Source organism: Blennius ocellaris (assembly GCF_963422515.1).
Source record: "Blennius ocellaris genome assembly, chromosome: 5".
In the NCBI taxonomy this organism is placed as follows: Eukaryota; Metazoa; Chordata; class Actinopteri; order Blenniiformes; family Blenniidae; genus Blennius; species Blennius ocellaris.
This window is the reverse complement of record NC_137654.1, coordinates 13,425,263-13,446,070: the sequence shown is the minus strand read 5'-3', so window position 1 is coordinate 13,446,070 and position 20,808 is coordinate 13,425,263. Positions and strand designations below refer to the sequence as shown.

The 20,808-nt window shown below is 39.3% G+C and overlaps 1 protein-coding gene across 1 annotated transcript in view; it reads right to left on the bottom strand.

The window, feature by feature from the left end:
• Positions 1–258: 258 nt before the first annotated feature.
• Positions 259–20,808, bottom strand: part of nphp4 (nephronophthisis 4) — a gene marked incomplete at its 5' end in the record, with an annotated part of 183,363 nt that continues 162,813 nt past the window's right edge. Inside the window, 9 exons of the mRNA XM_080496857.1 lie at positions 259–451; positions 3,629–3,772; positions 7,562–7,741; positions 10,389–10,560; positions 11,808–11,893; positions 12,186–12,262; positions 12,768–12,924; positions 15,822–15,905; positions 16,618–16,807. Of these exons, the coding sequence (XP_080352983.1) occupies positions 311–451; positions 3,629–3,772; positions 7,562–7,741; positions 10,389–10,560; positions 11,808–11,893; positions 12,186–12,262; positions 12,768–12,924; positions 15,822–15,905; positions 16,618–16,807 (1,231 nt within the window). The 3' untranslated portion in view covers positions 259–310. The remainder of the gene's footprint in view (positions 452–3,628; positions 3,773–7,561; positions 7,742–10,388; positions 10,561–11,807; positions 11,894–12,185; positions 12,263–12,767; positions 12,925–15,821; positions 15,906–16,617; positions 16,808–20,808) is intronic.

The window sequence follows — 20,808 nt, the reverse complement described above, 5'->3', positions numbered from 1 at the left end:
CTTGTTTTGTCGACCAAAACACTGAGCGTTTCAGCTCTTAATTCACCTTAATGCTTAACAACAACAAACTAGTAGTTGTATTTTTTTTGAAGTTGTATTTTTCAAGTTGTGAAGAGAAAGGAGTTCGGTCCCATTCAAACTTCTTTTCCAAACAACCCCAAAAGAAAGTCATGACTACTATCACATAGAAAATCTTTATTCAAAAAATATTACAAAACAATCACACAGTACAGTGATAAAAAATGCAAGTGACTTGTCGCTGTTTCTGTTCAGACATGATCAGCATTTCCAGACTCTACCGTCGACGCGCTCAGGCATAGTTGACTCTGACACAGAAAGTCTCCTCGGTCTTCTCCTCCGTGTTGTTTACGTAAACCAGGATCTCCACAGAGCCAGGACTCTGGCTGGAGGCGAATCTCAGTCCAACGGTGTAAGTCTCCCCACCGCCAATCTGAACACAACAAACACACTACATATTCATTTGGGGTTTTTTCTGGAGATGCACGAGTGCATCAGTGGAACTGAATAATCTACAGTTTGCATTTAAAGTTATGAGCACGCTTGTCTCGGGATGAAAGGTTGATGTGGTTAAAGAAGCCTGCTGGTATATTTGCTGCAATCCAAACACAGAGGTCATGTTCCTCAGAGCAGAGCTGTTTATGCTTGAAACTCATATTTTCAGGAAATAATAGTCCTGTAATACAGATTGTACAACACACGAGCAAAGGCTCGCTCGGCTCTCAGGCTGGCAACATTTGATTTGCACATGTGAAAACACAACACCAAAAAAGAAAGACAAACAAAATCAACTTTTTTAAGATGTTGGACCCACAAAGTGGCTTTAGATTTTTAATAGTCATTGTGGAAGAGGTGGTGAGTAAAACACTGCTCCAGTAGATCAATATATGCACATCGTTATTGCTATTCTCAGGATCAAAACCGAAGACATTGTTTTAAAAAAACAATAACATCAGACAAAAACATCAGAAAGCAGTGTGTATAGTTATAGGAGAGATAATATTTGTAGACTTCATATAAGGCTACTCAAAAGCTTCTAAATTAGTAAGCAAATGTTTTGAACACCCTGCGATTATGGTTTTCCTATGAGACTTAGTGCACTTTTAGTTGTGATGATAATATGACCTGCAGAATATTCACAGAGAGCCTTTAAAATGTAAAAAGGTATCAAAATGTGGTAAAAATGCATCCACTACTCACATCAATGAATACATTCTGGCATTGATTAGTTGTGTGATGACTCATATGTTACTTGACGAACAAGCAAGTTGATTTTGAAGGCTTCAGTATCATAATTAACACCAGTCAGGGTTCAATCTCTTCGTAAAAACGTCTCTTTCAGTTTGTTGGTATGAATCCACAATATTAGAAGCTACTTCACTAAACTGAGTGAAGAGCAGATTCAGTTTATTGGCATCATCAAAATGTTGAATACGAAGTCTAACTGTGGAAGTTTCTTGAGTCAGTTTGTCCCTTTGTAGTCTCCACTCAGCCGCTCACACTGAACTCACTGAACAGTATCTGTCAGAGCATCTTCTGTGCAGGCCACTGAATTTCAAGTAATTACACCAGTTTAGTGAGGAAAAAGCAAATGGTTTGTATTCTCAGGGGTTGTGCCCTCCTGACACCCCACTCTTTATTTTCTGGCTCTAAATGAGCATTTCTCCACACGGACTGCAATTTAGATTATTCTCTTTAATTAAAGGGAGACGCCACCTAATGCTGTAATTCTTCTTTGCTCAAGGTTCACAGCCGGCACAGTCTTCATTTTACTCTTAGTTTTATTCTCGGTTTTCCCCGAGTCCTTCAATCAGACCAGAACTGCCGTCTTGTCTTTCTCCGTAATGACCGGCACTAGAAATATGGGTCAATTTTAGGGATTTATGCAGTAATCTTCCCCAAATGCGTGGCAGTATTGATCTCTGCTTTGCTTTTCCTCCTGACAGCTGGTTTTATCACAGTGAGGTAGTTATGTCAAAAACAGAGAAAGAAAAGCTTCTCCACATTTGCTTAATGCAATGGGCACAGCCAATTCTTTATAAGACACCTGGAGCCTCGCTGACAGGATGGAACCCCCCCCCCAAAAAAAAAATAGAAAAACAATAGGCTTTTTCCCTCTCTGCCACCTCCTGTCTAATTGATGCAGTGTCTTCTGGCCCACAACACTGAGTCTCTTTAATAGTTTATGTAGAAACAGGCTGCTGTTGCCTCTCATTCATTTACTTCCTAATTTAAAATGATGGTTTCCCATTTGTTTTGGCATTTTATCACACCTGACCAAGTGAAAGGCAGTAACAGCAGTGACGCCAGAATCTCAGGTCCGTTTGTGAGTGAATCAGCCATTAGGGACACTGATGGTGACCATATAATAAACCACAGCAGTAACTCTCTTGCTCTTCTGAAAGCAAACAAGATAATCATTCACCCTTTAAAGCTGAAGGATGAAAGATGAGGTGGAAAATCATTACTGCCATTTACGTGAGAACAATGAGAACTCAACAAAGACGATAACAATTACGTTTTCTTGGACGACATCTGAGAAGGCTGCGGCTCTCAGAATCTCATGTTACACAAGCAACATTGAGTCAAAATGTTTTAAGATGGGAGAGTGGTAGATATTTTTGTAGCCGACCTTATTTCTTCTCAGCTTTGATAAGAAATCCCAATATTTAATAACTGGATGTTTTGTCAATATTAACTCGATTATCTATGAAATAAGTTGACAAATAAGTGTAACAGGTCCAATTGTTACATGAGGTTTATAATAAGACATGTGAATGAGATAAAGCCGATGCATAAGCTGAGTATTAATCTATAAGCTTTGCCATTTTCACTGCTCCCTCCAAACATATTTCATCCTGCTTATAAAGATTTCACCAAGCCAAGGTATATATTTAACCCATAAGGCACCAAAATCGAGATGAGAAAAAAAAACATCTGAGTAGAGCCAGTGCCAGCATGCTTCAAATGTTGGGCGCTCACAAAGTTTCAAGATACACTTCTTGAGACAAAATATTTTGCAATTCTTCAAGTGGTCATCTGGTCCTTCACAACAATGAGGCAAGACAGTGGTATGAAACTACCATCTCTCGATGCCACATGTCGGCAGGCTCACTTCTGTTTAATCAAAGGCTTTCTGGACCAATCAGAGGAGAGTGAGCTCTCATAGTTTGAAAGCAAAACACACACACTGAGGGGATGTGGAAAGACTTGTATGATAAATGTGCATTTTATCCACTGGCTGTACTTATTTAAGCTCCAGATAATGGGGGTGAAAAAGCCTGCAGACATTTATAACAGATCTCTTTTAAAGGCATTTATACACAGGAAGCAGCATGTTTCTTTTCTTCCTCAGATTCATTTCTATTTCGGTCGGTACAGCTGCCTACACATGCTGACGCTTCTCCTGCCCTTTATGTGCGAACACGTCGTTCCTTTATTTTATCTGTGGGTCAGAAGCGCTTTGCATTAACACGTATGATCGTGACATCATGTACACACTGATAACAACATGAGGACAATCAACTTGTCAAGCTACCTTGACAAGCTGTTGTCAAGGCGTTTATTCAATGTATTGATTTCGTCCAGATGGCTTCTCATCTTATCTCACCTGGAACTTGTCCTCTCTGAACTGGAGCAGGTCTGGATGGTCTGAGCGGAGCAGGAAGGTGCGGCTGCTGGTGTAAGGATTGGTGTAGGTAATTTTCCGAGAACTGCCGCGTCCACGACCAACTGGGACACACACCTCAAATGCCTGCACACACAGAGTGTTGGTACAACAGCAGTTACCGCTGGCATGCTCTTATATACATTTGTTTAAAGGACATGACAGGGACGTTGCTGCACAGAAAAGACCTCACATTGAAATTTCAGGAATGTCCTTGAGTTGCCACTTCACAGGCCGGATTTTAATCCTCTCACAAATTCTTAAATGAGATTTAAAGTGCACTAAAATTAAGATTGATGGATGATGAATATCAAAATGGAAAGGAGGTTAACATATTTTTATAATATGGTGCTTTCCAGCTGTCCTCTGGACTTAGAATTCTAAATTTTTGTCAGAGCTGAGGAGAAGTGTAAAAGGACTCAGAGTTGACATTTCAATACACATGTCTATACAACTACAATTTGTATTTTATTGTGATTCAAAATGCACAATACAGGTGCACAGATGAAACGTCATTGCAAATGGCTCAGATAGCAACACTTAAGGCACAAGGTCTAAAAATGAAAATAAAAGTGTCTATAAACAAAACAGTAAAACGTATATATAAAGCAGTAATAGAGTAATAAAGTAATAATGTGCCAAGATGTATATTGTATTAGAACACGGGTGATAAAATAATTGCACTGGATTATTTCACTGGGGATTACATCATCCTCAAACCTGACAACAAACTACAGACTATTTACAGTTCAGAAGTCTTATGGCCTGAGGTACAGAGCTGTTGCAAAGCCTGGCTGCTATTTTAGCTTTTCCAAGTACCTCTGACCATTTCATTGGCTCTTACATAAAACTCTACCACCACTGTCTAAGGGTCTGATGCCCGAACCTTCATGAGAATGGAATACAATGTAATATTAGTATTTAAAGTCAGGAAAAGCTAATACAAGAATCATTCCACTTCAAGTGTCAATATTGGGTTTTTTTTTGTTTTGTTTCTACAAAGTTGGGCTCAACTACTACAACATGGTTTTGTGGAGTTGATGATACCTAAAAATCAGTACTATCTGTATATTGGACACATTTTAACGCCATTAAATTGTACATGCATGTGTCAACATAAAACAATCAGATGTATTTTGAATAAAGAGAGAAAATCACTATAATGTGAGTGTAGTCTTGAAATGGTCCACTGATCAGATGCACAGTCGATCAGTCGTTTGGTGTAGAAAGGCGGACAGCATGTATAGGAGGGATTGGCCCCGAGTGCTGGCCTGGGATGTGCTGCACTCAGCCTTTACTTGACAAAAGCCATAAAGGGATCGGAAAAGTCCATCTGGCCCAGGAAAGTACCAGGAGGATTCAAGCAACGAATGTGACTCTGAGTCACTGGTGGCTTTGAGCTAGACTGACATTTAAAGGGGCTGTTCATCACACCACTTCTCTTAAGGAGGCGGAAAAAGAGTGGCACTAAAAAAAATTAATCTGAAGTCCTGTTGGCAGTTACCTCATGACGCTGGAAAGATTATTATCTTTTCTTTTATGCACATGTGCCCATCTAAAATCCTGACACCTGCATTATCCACAAATTGTTTGCACACTGTGATGTGCCTTTAAAGAAAACAGTATGATGGAAAGCACTGTCCAAAGGCAAGACAAAGTGGTACAAACAGACTAAATATAGCATGAACTTAAACTAATATTGATTTTTTTTTTTTTTTTTTTTAAGGTGATTAAATATGTTGCGTCTCTGACCCCATCCACAGGAGAACATTGCTACATTACGTTGTCAGTACACCAGAGGCTGTGCTGACCCTGATCTCCTGGCTGGAATAACCACCTTATCCAACTTCACTTCAAAACATCCAGACGGCGGGTTGAAGGCTCATAATTTCTCCTCGTGCAACCTTGTAGGGACTGCATATCCGGCACAAAGCAGCACCAAGTGTAGTGCAAGTGTCTGTGCTATTTCTGAGCCAAAGCAGTTATCATTTTCCTGTCTGGTGCCCACGCTGTTTAAACACCAAGCGCACTTGCACACATGCACATTGGTGGGATTACTATTTGAGACTATGGAAAGTAAGTACAGAATCAATCAACAAGAGGAAAGTGTGTTGTTGCAAGTAGTTTTTTTTTTTTAATAGTTTTGGAGCAGACATGGCATCACTTTGTTTACTCTTGATACTTCATTTATAAAAAGCAAAACACGTCTGCTATTGGATTTGTGTGTACTGACATGTCTATGTTGACGACACTTCAGAAAACAGGGGCTCGTTTCAAACTTGATTGACATTTTCCGTAGTAAAATGAACTCGATTGAGTTCCCTCATGAGTTTGATTCACACATTACCATTCTTCAGTAGATTTTCAGTTATCTGTACTTCGCTTGAGTAATTATTTATATGACAAATTTGGATTTGTGAATCTGCTGTCAGCTTTAAAGTTTGTCATTTCGGTGGATCCTAGATCTTTTAACTTGTTCTTTTTACATTTATAACATTTTGTTGACTTATAACAAAACACAATAACTTCAAAATGAAGTTTTATATGATATTTAAAGGGATTTTTACACATTGCAGCCATGTTATTATGGGTTTTGTTGAGAAGATTGTTACATTGTTACAAATTCTATTCTTATCTGTGTTATTATGAATAATGAAGCTGGTAAATCCAACCAAAACAGAATACACACCAATATTACCTGTAGTAATGTATATATCAAGCAAAGCAGCTGGAGCCTGGACAAGTGTCGTACAGAGAAAATGATACATTCCCCGAGTGTCCAAATTTCGATTTTAAAACAATTTTTCTTCCAGGTTTTGGCCGAACCCACAACAACAGCAGGGCTTTATACTATTGGTCAATTTGGGGAATGACGTCTTATTGCCAGCCAGAAAAGACGTCCCATCAGCTCACGTGTGAAAATATTCTGTGGACGATGTTGTATCTCCGGAGTTATCTTGTGGTCATGACTGCATCATACCGTTCCAGTAGTTCCTGCGTTTATTAATGAACGGTTTTGTTCTATCGTCCTGATAAGACAAAGATGGCCAGACGTTACTTCAGCGTCTTCAACAAAGGCACTCTATTCAACCATTTAGGCCCAAATGCCATAGCTGCATAATAGCATAATTATTAGTATAAGATTATGATCATTCGTGTTAAAGTGTAATAATCTTCAATAATCAGCTGAATACAATCAGTGAGTGCCTTCAATCATAGAAGTGTAACACCATGAGATAGTTTCTTTTTACAATTGACAAATGCCATTGAAACATTTTAGTTTGTAATAAAACTTCCGTCAAAAGATAAAAGTATGTGAATGCACGCACGCACGCACGCACGCACGCACGCACGCACGCACGCACGCACACACCACACACACACACACACACACACACACACACACACACACACACACACACACACACACACACACACACACACACACACACACACACACACACACACACACACACACAGGCAAATGGTTCATGATGTCTCATCATTAAGTATCTCTGGTGTAAAAGGATTCATTCTAACAAACATGATGAGCCTGATGACTGAAAGTACTTTTTTCCACCTTTAGAGACTGGACTCTATCTTTACAGAATGAGAATAGTTGATCATTTGATGTGAAATGTCAAAATGTTCCCTTTTGTAAATTTGGTTTAAATCAAGAGATACGTGAAAAACAGGCCCACAGATTTAATCAAAGAACAAAAACAAAAAAAAGAGATGATGAATTTTTCATCTCATGAGGTCTTTAATTCAGTGCTCGACAGATGTTGATGCTAACAAAACCCAAAACTTGGTACATGAGGGCCACAGTATAGACGCTCACATCAGAAAAGTACACAGATTGTGTGTTTTTCCTACCTTGGACAGGATGGGACGGTGCACATTGAGACAGAGCAGCCAGGCGGTGACCAGTCGTCGCTGCTCCATGTCCACAGCGTTCACATAGAAGAAGCGGCTGCCGGCCTGCCATGGCTGCACCTTCAGCTGCAGCTCCTGCACCGCTGCAGGAGGCAAAATAAACACACCTGCCGGGTCCACCTGAACAACAAAGTTGGTTTTGCAATGTTTGTTCAAGCTGGTAAGTTAAAAGACCGAGTTAGGCGTGACACCCGATTAATAGAAATGGCAGTTAGTGACATAAAAGATTGTAGAATACATTAAAAAAAAGACTAAATAATGGGGGAAACTGTTTTTGAGGAAGTCAGAGAAAAGTAAAGAGAGGTGTAAGAGATTACATGAGGATGGTTGAGAGAAAGTGTGAATGAAGTTCTGTTGAAATAAACAACGAGAAAGGGAAGGGACAGACGATGAAATGAGAGGAAGTAGAGGCAGAAAAGTGACAGACATAAGGACGTGAGAATGGGATTTACTGTGCAGCTCCTTTTCAATCTGTTGAGAAAAGCAAAGCTATTCTCTGATGCTGAGCTTTATCCTGTTTTATAAGACTCCAGTGCGTTCCACAGTGAGCTAACCTGCTGAGAGTCAGATCAAAGCGGGCCCATCGATGCATACAGTGAAATCTTTTAAAAATACATCTGTCGCTTTCTTCAGCCAGCACCCCATTTCTACGGGGAAAACATGTTTTGGTTATACTGTATGCATCTGAGGTGGTCGTGACAATCCATCACTTTCTTATTTTTTTGTTTTGTTTGTTTGTTTGCTTTTTTTTGTTTTTTTTTTTACATTGGTGAGTAATATGAAATGCCCTTTCCTGAGTGAGAAGCAGTGTCAACCTCTTTCTGCTCTTGTACTCACTTATGAATAAGAAAGGTTCCATTAAAAATAGAAGTAAAAATAGAGGCCAATCTGACACTCCTCGAACACATCTTTAAATGTTCAGAGAGCATACAGCCAACGTTAATTCCTCAGATCATGTCAAACTGAGCCCCGGTGTGATCCGACATGACTGCAGAACGTAATGAGGGAACCCAGTAAAATGAACTGAAATGACAAGAAAAGAGCCATTATGCTGTCAATCTAAATTTGTACATTCCTGATAATGACTTGAATCTTAACCTGGGGTTATTACAAAGAGACTGTTTCTTTGTTTCCTGCTGCTCACAGAACAATTTACATAAAATTGCTTTGGATATGCAGTTTGCAAATTGCTAGCATGGCAGGAAACCTGTCCAAAAAAGAAGAACAAAATAACCTCACAGCTCTCAAATTGTCATTAGGTGTGTAAGATTCAATAGATTTTTTTAATAGCTGCTTTGAATGCTCTTTTCGCATCCCGTTTGTGCTTTATTTTGAAAGGAGGTTGCTAAACTGTTATTGAAATCAGCTGTTCCAACTATTATATTCAAGTATTACTTGAATATTAAAGACCTACAGTACAGCATTGGCATGTTGCTTTAACATATTAGACAAAAACCATGCTTCGTAGGTATGCTAATGAATATACTAACAAGATGTTGGAGGCAGCGATGTGGAAAAGCAGAGCATTATTGCCGACTCATTACACTTGCATGTAACAAAGCAATCTGTAGTTACTGATCAGAAATATTGTTGATCCCACAATTGTCCATTGATAGACTCACTTGTGAGGCACTCACTGTACGATGAAATGTCAAGAACTGCTGCATTTAAACCTTTGTAATCATCAATAAAGTAATAATTTCATTATCGCTACAACCATGATCGAAAGTGTTGTAGAGTTTGAATGAATATCACAATTATATCATCTACTAAATCTATTTTTGATAAGCAAACTGCACAAAACCTTCCCAAAAAGCTTTTATTTTCAAGAAACGCAACCATATTTATGTGTTATTACAATATAGGCCTCAGTTATTACAGTCTGAAATGTAGTCATCTCATATATTATTGGTAAAATAATGTTTTTATAATGGAGCAAATATGTCATTACTGTTGGAAATTATTACATTATGGGGTTTACTGCCACATACTGAAAAAGTCAATATTACTACATTATTGATTACTACAACATATAATACAATGACAAATATATGTGATTTGCTTTACCTAAGTGAAACACTCTTGCTGCTGCTTTTGACCAACTTTAAAATCAATTTGACCATATTGCTTAATGTATGTTGGGGGAAAAAAGCTTTGAAAGTCTAGTCATCAGGACAAAGATTTGCATTGATATGTGAGACTTATTGCACAAAATTGCTGACTTGACTTCCCCATAGCAGTAAATTTGAGTTTGAATGTGTCTCTCTCCATTTGCCCTGTGATGGACTGATGTCTCCACCCACAGTGAGCTGCATTGATTAAAGCAGTACAGAAGATGGTCATATTTCTAATTACAGGACAACTCACTGCAAACCACAGAAGTAAAAATTTACATAAATGATCATTTCTGTGTGGACATATCAACCCCAAAAAATAAATAAATACATTTTGAATGCCAATAACAAAGCTCAGAGCTAGCAGAGTGTCTGTGTCTTTCACTTCGGTATCAGACACACTAAGACACTGCATTGAACCCTCAATTCAGCATCAAAACAAAAAACCTCCCTCTAACTAAAAGTATTGCTTCTGTGATACAGTTGAGATTTGAAATTGAACAGAAACCATGTAGACTTGTACAGGCCTCGGCACTCCATGCTTCCGAGAGCTGATTTTTGTTGTGAATCACATCTTGACGTGGGGCTTCTGCCAGGCTGGAGAGAGCCTGACGATAAATAAAGTCGATGGATAAAATCAACATGCAAAGTACCTCGATTTCCTTTGGGTGCGAGGAGAAACATTTGACTTTGCGAACCGCCTGCCTCCCCCTCAGAATGACTGATTGGCAGCTCCGCTGGCCGGTCACACAGCTGACGTCCACCCGCTCCAGGAAGTGCACGTAAATCTGCCAGATCTGGGAGGGTGCCGCCATCCACTCATCACTGCAGACAGGAAGCATCATCAAGAACAATTAAGGCAGCCCACCCACGGAAGACCTTGCTTGGTGCTGCATGAGGTGGGAGATGAGCAGAGCGCTGATCTACAGCTGCGCCAGCGTTTTAATAAGCAGAACCATCATCGTCATCCTCATAGTGCTGAGATGAAGAGAATTCAGTCTCAGTGGCCCGAGCTGACTCTGAGTGGGAGGCGATGCAGTCACCTACTCAGCTCTGCTCGGAGACAACAGCACGCAACGAGCACACCGGGAGGTTTGGAACCGAACTGGAGTGATACGGGTTTATGAGGACACGACAACAGAAAATGTTGACATTTTCAAATGACATTTGGCACCATAATATTATATGTATATCCATAAATTTATCACATTGTCATCTAATGCTGGTATCCTGATGTATTGGTAAATTAATTATGCAAAAAAGTCAAATTTTAGTGGCCATTTCTCAAAATCTGGTTATAACTTTTGTTTCCATCAAATCATGTACAAAGAACCAGGTGACAAAGGAATAATACACAAGATGAATGAGCGCCAAAACAAGTGAAAAATATTTGCTATTAAACTTAACCGATGTGTTTATCATTTTAGCAGAACATTGAGTATCTGACTTCTGACCATCATTGGCTTATTGGGTCCTATTTCATGTAACTGTTTACAACGCCAGAAGCACTAAAAATCACCGGGATCTGCCACAAAGTGAAGTATTCCTTTATTCTGAGAGCAATCAGCCTTGCTCTACCTTCTCAAACAAACATACATGTAGGACTATCAAAAAATTAGTCTATGTTCGTCACAATCCACATCACCGTCTCCTGACTGACGGACATCAGCCGTACTTTTGTTTTAAAACAGTTTTGTGAGCATGAAAATATAGTTAGCACATTACTCACACACGCAAAGCGTTTCTGCTGAGAATTGCTCCATGCGAATACGCAGCCAGTCAAAACTCCATCATCCCCTCTGACATCAGACTGGAGGGATAAATCCCTGACATTTCAGAAGATGCAAACAACGGCTTCTAAATACGAAGGGGCCAGCGCATAGTCACGATGGAGATTTGGAGGATGGATTCTGTAACTGCAGGCAGTCCGACCACCAAAACCTCAGTCTAATTAGTAAATTAAGTCAAGCCTGCGTGAACAATTTAATTAGTCTGAAATAGAAGGGCTCCCCGGGCTAAGCTGTGTTTGTGTGCACTGTGTACACCATGCCTGGTCAGTAAATAATACATACGTGAAAACCATCACAAAGAACATTTTTATGTGTGGACTGGGACTCCCCGGCACTTTCAAGTACACATCTTGAGGCTCTCCTGGCACCTGGGCAGAGGGAGAATAAAAGGCAGGATGGATGTTAAAGTGGAAAGGTGAGAAAGAAAACAAAAACAGATGAAAGACTCAACCCACTACCATCACCATTAGCACTTTAAAAGTGCATGCCATGATGTGAGAGTAAGACTTTGCACAATATTGGACATCAAAATAGTTTCATGACAGGACAGTTTGAATTAAGTTCTTTCTGCCCATGAACAGCCATCAGTCCAGTAATTCATCCCCCGCTCATATTAGAGCAGTCTCATACATGAAAGCAAATAATGTCACACTCACTCACCTGCATTCTCGTCTGGCAGATGATGTTCGGGTCACTGCAGCGCACGGAAATGCGAGTCCTGGCATCTGTGCTCCCTTCTAGTTAAATATTCACAAGAGAAAATCTTTTTTTTTAAATCATTCCTAAGCTAACAGCACATATTTGAGGAAGATGGGATATTCAAGCTGCTGAACAAGTGAACAGAAAGAGTCTATGATATATTTTATTCATGCATGTAAGAGATGTGCTATTTAACTTTTCTTTTTTCATTTCCTGCTCTACATGTTGCCGATGTTATTACATTTTCTTTATTTCCTTACATTGGGAGATTGCTTTTGTTGATACTTTGGTAAAAACGTAATAAAATGAACATTATTCATTTCCATCCGTGCAAACAGCTTATTGTTTTTTTGCACATAAATATACGTATTTAGAGTCGGAGTAGCTCATTTAGGCACAAAACTAATAGTGAAACTGCAATGATATGCAAAACAATAAAAGTGGAAGACGTCTTTCACAGAATTCCCAAGAACACAGTCAAGGACACAGAGAGGGACTTGTGGGACGGTGTGAAATGGCTGATGAGGGATAGCATGGGCACACCTGCGGGGTCGTGCCATGGTTGCAGGCGTATGGCCTTTTTAAGGAAACAGAGCTCGGGGTGGTAAAGTCGGAAGGTCTGGTCAACGACGTGGGGTGTTGGCTCCACATTCACTTGGCAGATGGCCATGGGTTTGCCATCTTTCCCTTTGAAAGTAACCTGTGGAGGAAAAGGTGAGAAGTCAGCAGCGTTATCAGCAGGCCGCTGTCCTGCCTGATGTTAAATATGCAGTGAAACACCATTACTTCCTCTGAGGAAATGTCAAAATACTAAAATAGCCACAGCTTATTTCTAATCTTCAGGAAGAATGAAACTTTATCACAGGATAGTTTGGTATTCATGAAGGGTTCGGTGCAGTGGGACGAGTATGACTGTAATTCATATTTAAAACGAGTAATCTCAACATTATTGTGTTCTGTTCCATATGCGGTTTGGCTGCAATGTTTCCTTTTATTCTTAATCTAAAATCACATGACTCTGTTGGGCTCCTTATCTTTACTGACAGCCACCCGTATAAGTTACATGTTTTCATAAGTTTTCCACTAAAGTTAAATTAAGCAGCAACAATGACAAGTAATTTCTACAAAGCTCCCGCTGTCTCCCAGTGTGTGGGACCCTCAAATATATCCCTTCCTCTGTTAATACATAATAACAAAAAGCCTACAGTCTAATTCCTTGATTTCTTAAGGAAATACTAAATGGGAAATGTCTTTATTCTGGAGCTAATCCGGCCTGAAACAAAATATAAAGGTTTGTAGAAGGCAGGCAGTGAGAAGCTTTATTTAAGAAATCCTCAGAGAGGATGACAATGATGGAGCACACGGTAAACTAGAACATAAAAAGTTGGTTTCAGTCTGACTGCTCAAAATCCCTAGGGACCTACTGAATGTGCTTTGAAGATTTCTGCTATAAAAAAGCCCAGAGGATCTGTGTGCAAATCAACAGGAATATGTTCATACATATACTGATTCTATATATATATTTACATTTGATAGCGAGCATGCATACACTGACGTTGCTTTGAATTCCCGTGGCTCAAAGGGATATAAATTAAAATAGATAAGAGTAAAAAATATACATTTGTTTTAATTTCTGAAAATTCGCTCGAAAAGAAAAAAAACAATATACGAGTGTAGAATGTAAGAATCTCATCACCAAAACATAAAAGAAAAACTTTCTTCAGAGTAGTGGACACAACTGAGACCCAAGCTAAGACAACAGTGATGTTGCTATGAAAGTTAGCGATTCAAAATTGTATTCATCTGGAAGTCTTGTTGTCTGGGTAAGTTTGTAAAAACATGCATAGTGCAACAGCTTTAGGGGAAGTTTTTTGGACATTTCACTGTTTTTTCCCACTCAATGTCTCAATAAAATTGGCTTTATGTCGAGATTAAGTCCTATGTCAAAGCATATGTTTCTTTATTTTTTTTGCGAAATATAGAAATTGGAAATTGGCTTGTTGAGCATGGAATGATGAGAAATTGTATCAATTTAAAACTGAAAATGGAATATATGAAACAATAATAGATGTGTCTCTGTTAGGCTTCATGTTGTCCCCTGCAGTAGTTTCATGGGTTTTCTCTTTGTGCACAAGTTTCTTATAACTAAATTGACTGTATGTGATGTTGTGAAACGACTCCTTTCTGAAAGCTTCATGCCTCTTTGCATGTTGCAGAGTCTTGTTGAATTTGGTCATTGAGCATGCGGCAGCTGTCCGGACTGTTGATGTGTCAGATTTGTGCCATGCTGACCTGCCGGAGCGGCCCATATCTGGCTCCGATGATGTGTGCTGACTGACAGCGATGCCAAAAGCTGGAACCCTGACAGCTCTGCTGTTGGGGCTTGTCAGTTTCAGCGGGACATAGATTTGATCCAGACCTGACCCCTTTGACCTCTTGACAGGATTTTTGCTCAGAGCAGCAGTGCTGACACTGGCACACAATACACACGTCGTAAGCAAGCCCACAGACATGCAGGCACACACACACACACAAACAAACACACAGATACACACACACACACACTTGGCAAGCTGGCAAATATTTCATCTCCCGTTGCAATGGGAGAGCTTCGGGCTACTCTACTCTACAGGAGCAACGGGATTATGGTGAGGTGCTACAGGTTAGCAAGCAGCGACGGCGATCTTGTTTTAGAATAACGCTGCGTGCCAGTAATGTAAGTAGAGCTTTAAGCTTCAGTCTATAAAAAGACAGCCGAAATTTCAATTTGAATGGATTCACAAGAAATAAAAGGTAATTATAGTGACAGCTGTGGCGTACAACGGTTGCATTGAAACCTTACATCACATGGTCTTATCTCATCATATCCCAACAAACCCATCACATTGTCTCCCCACATGAACATTCTCCATGTTCCAAACAGCTGAATGTGTGCTTAAAAAAGTACAATGACTCTGGAGTAATACTGTAGACGCACGCTTCATTTACAGGAGATTAGCCAGACATGTCAAGCTGTCCTCCAATCTGAGCGAGTTTAACTCTGCAGCCTGACATTTGCCAGTTTAAGAAGATAAACAATGTTCAGTAAGATAAAAGTGATTTCCAGCGTATAATTTTACTTGACAATCTCATCTGGCTCGTTTTTTTTTTGTTTTTTTTAATAGTTGACACTTCAAAGTGTTCTTTGTGCCTGAGCTGTGACTACAGTGTGGGAGAGGAGAGGAGGAGAGAAGGGATGAGGCGGTGCACTGCCACTCCTTGGAGAGTAGTCTGGCAGAGCGTGCGTACACCATGTTGGTAGATGTGCGAGTGTGGCAGGAGGTTAACGTGAACAAACTCCCAATCGGAAGCTTCCCTCTCCACAACGAGTGTCTTTATCTTCAGATTCAATCAATTCATACACTTAAAGACGCCAATAACATTTAAAAATAACTCAGATGCTGGCAGAAACACAGTGTGTGAATCCTGATTGCATCGTCGACTTATAACTTACAATAATTCCTGCCTGGAAACAAACACGTGGAGGACTGAGATGGACAACGCTTCAGGTGGAGATAAAGATGGTGGAATAGGAGGCATAAGTAGTCTACTTTGTACCTTGATAGATTTGGCAGGAATAATATTGGACAGATTCTTCTTGGCCACCTGAGAACCTCTGCCTGTGGGTAGGAAGCTCGGTCCCTGTGAGGGTTTGATAAGAAACAAACCGCTTATCAATATTGAACATCTACAGAAAAATAGCAAATGGTTGCAATGAAAACTGACTATAAATGATAACAACGGGCAGAATGTAACTAAAGGGCATTAAACCTCCAGTAATCTATAAAAGATAAGAACACAACCAACAGGAACAAATTGCACTTTCGGCATCAAATAAATAAATACAGAGCTTGTATTTTCTTTGCATGTGTGTACTTGAGAATAGAGGCACTATGGTTGCTAATCCTTGAGGTCAAGTGACATTTATATAAACGGTGAATTTATCTTTCTTTTCTCCCATGTTGTTTTTATAACCAAAAAAAAAACATTTTCACAATATTTAAAGCCAGTGAAATAAAATAAAAAAATAAAAAAACATTTTCACAATATTTAAAGCCAGTGAAATAAAAAACAAAACAAAAAAAACAACAACAATTTTATTAAAGTAAAAGTAAGAGTGTGAAGAAGCAAGTAATTCAAACAATAATGGAGCCACTTTGATCTGTGGTGATGTAAAGATGCAGTGACTGTTACTGTAAAACAAATCTAACAATTTCACGGTTTCAAGCAGCCATCTGACTGATGAAATACAACACCATTTTCTCTAAGAGGCTGCAGCAAGCTGTCAGCGTCACTCCTGAAACAGGGATTGATGAATTTCAGTTCCTAAACGTTCCCGCGGTCGACTCCTTACCTGGAGTGACATGGTGTGGTCACAAAGGAAGCTTTGGTATTTCAGGGGAATGTGGACACTCTCGTTGGGCCGGAGGTAAACCCTGGGACCCGGAGCGCTGTCTTCTGAGTGGAACATGTTTTCCTCGACTGGGGTAGGAGTTTTGGTGAGTGCTTTGAAGTAACGCCACTCCTCAGTGGTGGTGATGACACTAGATGAAAAGGTTTAAGGACACGAATGAGATGAAACCCCGGCTCCGACATGCTTTTAAAAGAGCTTGTGTAGAATCAGAGTTGAACTTGTTACACAATCAGAAATAAAAGTCTAAAGGCTGCCGTAGACTGCCATGTTTATTACTTGTTGTGACAAGATGGTGGTAAAAGGGAACACGCTGATGTTTCTGCTGAATATAGAGGGTGATGTTGGAGAAAGAAAAAACAGCAGGAACAAAACGTGTCCAATGTATATTTGGTTTTATGGTTCAAAGATACTCTCTTTTGACCTCTACTCAGAAAACCTTGTGGAAATATATTGTGGTTATACACAGCAATATCTATAGATTTATTTCTATATCATTTACAGCAGTGATTTTCAACTGATTGGTTGTGACCCAAATGTGGGGCTTCTACTCAACTATTGCTTATTCAAAATTCACTTTACTTTAATTAAGTAGATTTGAAAAGTTGAATATTTTCTGGATGTTTGATTGATCAAGATTGCGGTATGGTGGTGACACGTTAGGTGATATGACTCTTCTTCGCTCAGCATCAGCAGAAAAACTAATGCATCACTGTGCTGATCCGTGCTGAAACTACTACAAATACAGAGAGAATCTGCTGTGTCCAAGTGTGGACAACTATTGTCTTAAAATAAGTTTTAGGGGATGGTAATGCCAGTGCTAGAAGAAGCAACAACACTAAATCGTTGGTTCAGCCACATTCGGCTGTTAATTTTAAAAATCCAATTTCAGTCATGCTTCGCTCTCATATTCATTAAATTAATAACCACAAATCCTACAATCTGAAATCAGAAAAAATTAAAACAATTAAATGAAAAAAATGCTTAATTGGCTAATTCCATAATGCCATTATTCAAAATCACTGTATTTTGACAATCATTATGATAATTTTCTTACTGTAATGTATAAATTATGTACATTTGAGAGAATATACAAAAATAGAGCAATTACATGTGTAAAGGGGTAAAAATCATTGCTTTCCAAAAAATTTTAACTATGTGAAATTCGTTCAAGAGGAAGCATGATGATGATAATCTCAGTTCGCTAAGTCTCTTAGAACATCATGAACTAAATATTTCAATTTCCATACATTTAATATAATTTTTCTCCTATGATTTCATTGCCCAATCAAAATAATGAAAAAATGTTCTGCCTAAATAGTAGCTATGTAAGCTTTGGTACAGAAAAATACTTTGTATGATTCAGTTGCAGACAAGAAAAAGTATGGCTAAGTAACTTCAAGCATTATGGAAATGTGCTATCAGTATGTATGCTATTACATCCATCCAAACACTTCCCACTCGGCTCCCTATTCATCTTTCATACCGTGTGTATGGTCTTTACACTTCATCATACAATTTTCTCGATTGCTGCATCATGACTTTTCCAGCCACCAGAATTAACATCAGGGCTTTAAATGGGTGAAGAAGCGCCTCTCAACATTTCCATAAACATGTCCATATTTGCAGAAGAGTACAAGAGAAGACTTAGCTGAGAATAATCATAAAGCATTAGTTATCGCTTGGAAACAGGATGTTGCTTCCTCTGTTTTCATAATGATAATATTAATGATACCAATGGGCCTCTGGTTCAGCATCCTAAAGAAACACTCCAAACCCATTTTTCTTGAGGCCAACAAGCTTCCTCTGTGATGTGCATCCACGTACATGAGATGCAATGTAAAGGATGCATGTTAATGAGGATGACAAATGTGTGTAAGCAGATGTGGATGTGAGGACACATCCTGATGCCAAGTTGATACTAATGTTCTCATCTGGTGCTTGTAATAAAACCAAATGGTGGCCACATAATTGATACAGTCATTCCTTGGGGACACATAAATGAGCGAAAAATTGTTACAGTACTAGGCTTCACGAGACGTAGTGAACAATTTTTGCCTCCGATATGTGTCCAAGAAGTAGAAGGAAATAAAATACTCTAGATACAAAATATTCCCCTGATGTTTTCACACTCAAAGGAACACATTCTATCTGGATCTCTCATTCTTACAATCTACTCCCAGCATGGTAAAGATGACTTATTCCCAACAGCAGGAGTGAACTAAATTCCATGGGCGGGCAGTCACACTGCTCTCACACAATGCTCTGCTTTTAATTACTGACAGCAGGTATGAAAAAGGCGCATAGAGGTCAGTGAAAGTCCCTCCTCCGCTCCCCAACAAATGGATTTCCTGTGAGAAAAGAACAGGAGCAGATAACACACTTCAACAGAAGGAGGTCTCGTTCCTTCTTCCTTTGAATACTAAAATTTCACGCACAAATGCATAGAGGGGAGTGCTACTTTAAACATCAAAGGTTCCCAGCCATAGGCATGGAGAGGGGGATTTCTCTCAATAGGAGAGTGAGAGTTTATGAATTTTTCAGGGCCCCACCTCGCTAACATTAGGGAAAGATGCAACAGCCAATTCTGTGAAATTTATTTGGAGAGTCCCACCTGTGCACTCAGAATAAAACATTTCGCCTGTGGCTTATCAAGACAACAAAGAGTGTTTGTGTGTCTCTGCTTCACCTGAGTCTCCATGAAAAACTGCAGCTTGATTCATATTTAAAAGTAAGGAAATAGAACAAGGTAGGAGACAAAGAGGACAAACAGATTGAGACAAATAGGGTAAAAAGAAAGAGGGAACAAGATAGACATGATGATTAAAAGGACTGCGTGAGAAAAAACGGAATCAGTCGAGAGGAAGACCTATAATGAGAGAGAAATAATGAGAGTAGCATGGAGGAGAGGGTCTGACAAGCTCCTGTCTCTCTGTTCGCCACCAATCGGGGCTCACGCTGGGCTCACTGGGGCAAGTGTAAAAAGTGTAAAAGGTAACCATGCAAAATGGACTGCAACAGGTCTAAAATGTGTCCTCCATGTCAAGATGAGCCTGTGGGCCTGAAACTCGCGCAGACTTCAAAGGTTTAACTCGCCGAGCTTTCCACTAAGTACTTCTGCCTTCAAAGTCTGATTCAGGGTGTCTGGTTGAGGGTCAGACTTTCTTCTTGTTTGTATCTGTAGAACAAAGAGCTGACCCAAGGCTGTGTTTGTGTCCTCAAGAAAGCTCCTTGTCAAATATGGGTGAAACTGTTGGCAAGGACATAACAACTGAGTGACCCTGTAAACTAACTGAGGTACGGTTCATGTACTGCAGCATAGCAGAAGTCAGGAGGCTGGCTTTATATTTTGTACACTCAGAACAGGTGAAAAAACAACAAAGACAAATGGAGCAATGTGACACTGAATATGGTCTCATGCCATATGATCTAATGTGGGATAATTATTATTTTTACCAAACACATCCTCTTCCCAGGAAGTATTTCTGTTCAAGATTTAATTCAGTTGGATTGATGTCTAATTGTTGTCTCTTTGTGGCCAGTGTTCCTTTTTTTATGTTACATGCCATGAGTACATTATCTAAAAAGTATCCATCCATCCTGCTGTTTTGGATAATTGTGGCAACGAAGCCCAGACACAAACACATAACATCTTGATTAGAACATAAACAATAATAGGTTTTAATTAAATAAAAAAAACAAAAACATTTCAGGCTTATCTCAAAGCAAATTAAATCAGGTCTTCCAAGACACATAACTAAGGCATGGTGACCTGATTCGATTTACTTTGAGATGCCTCTGGCAAATGAGGATATACAAAGATAGTTTCAGGCTTAGTTTTTCCTTAACACTAACAAAAGTGTTTTCCTTGGAGATAATTCCTTATTCCAATTTTCAGTCTCTTGTCCAATGACTACTTCTTTAAAACAATTAGAAATGTAGAATGTATCTTGTGAAATCACAAAAAAAAACACGTGTTTTGTAGATACAGTACTTCGATTAGTATGCAAACATGAGGACATTGTGATAATTAATAGTTTGGGACAATAGTCGATTACATGCAGTCACTAATAAAATTGAGTAAGCAAAAGCTCTTTTCTTTACTTGTGTTTTCATATTGCCACTATTTCTCAC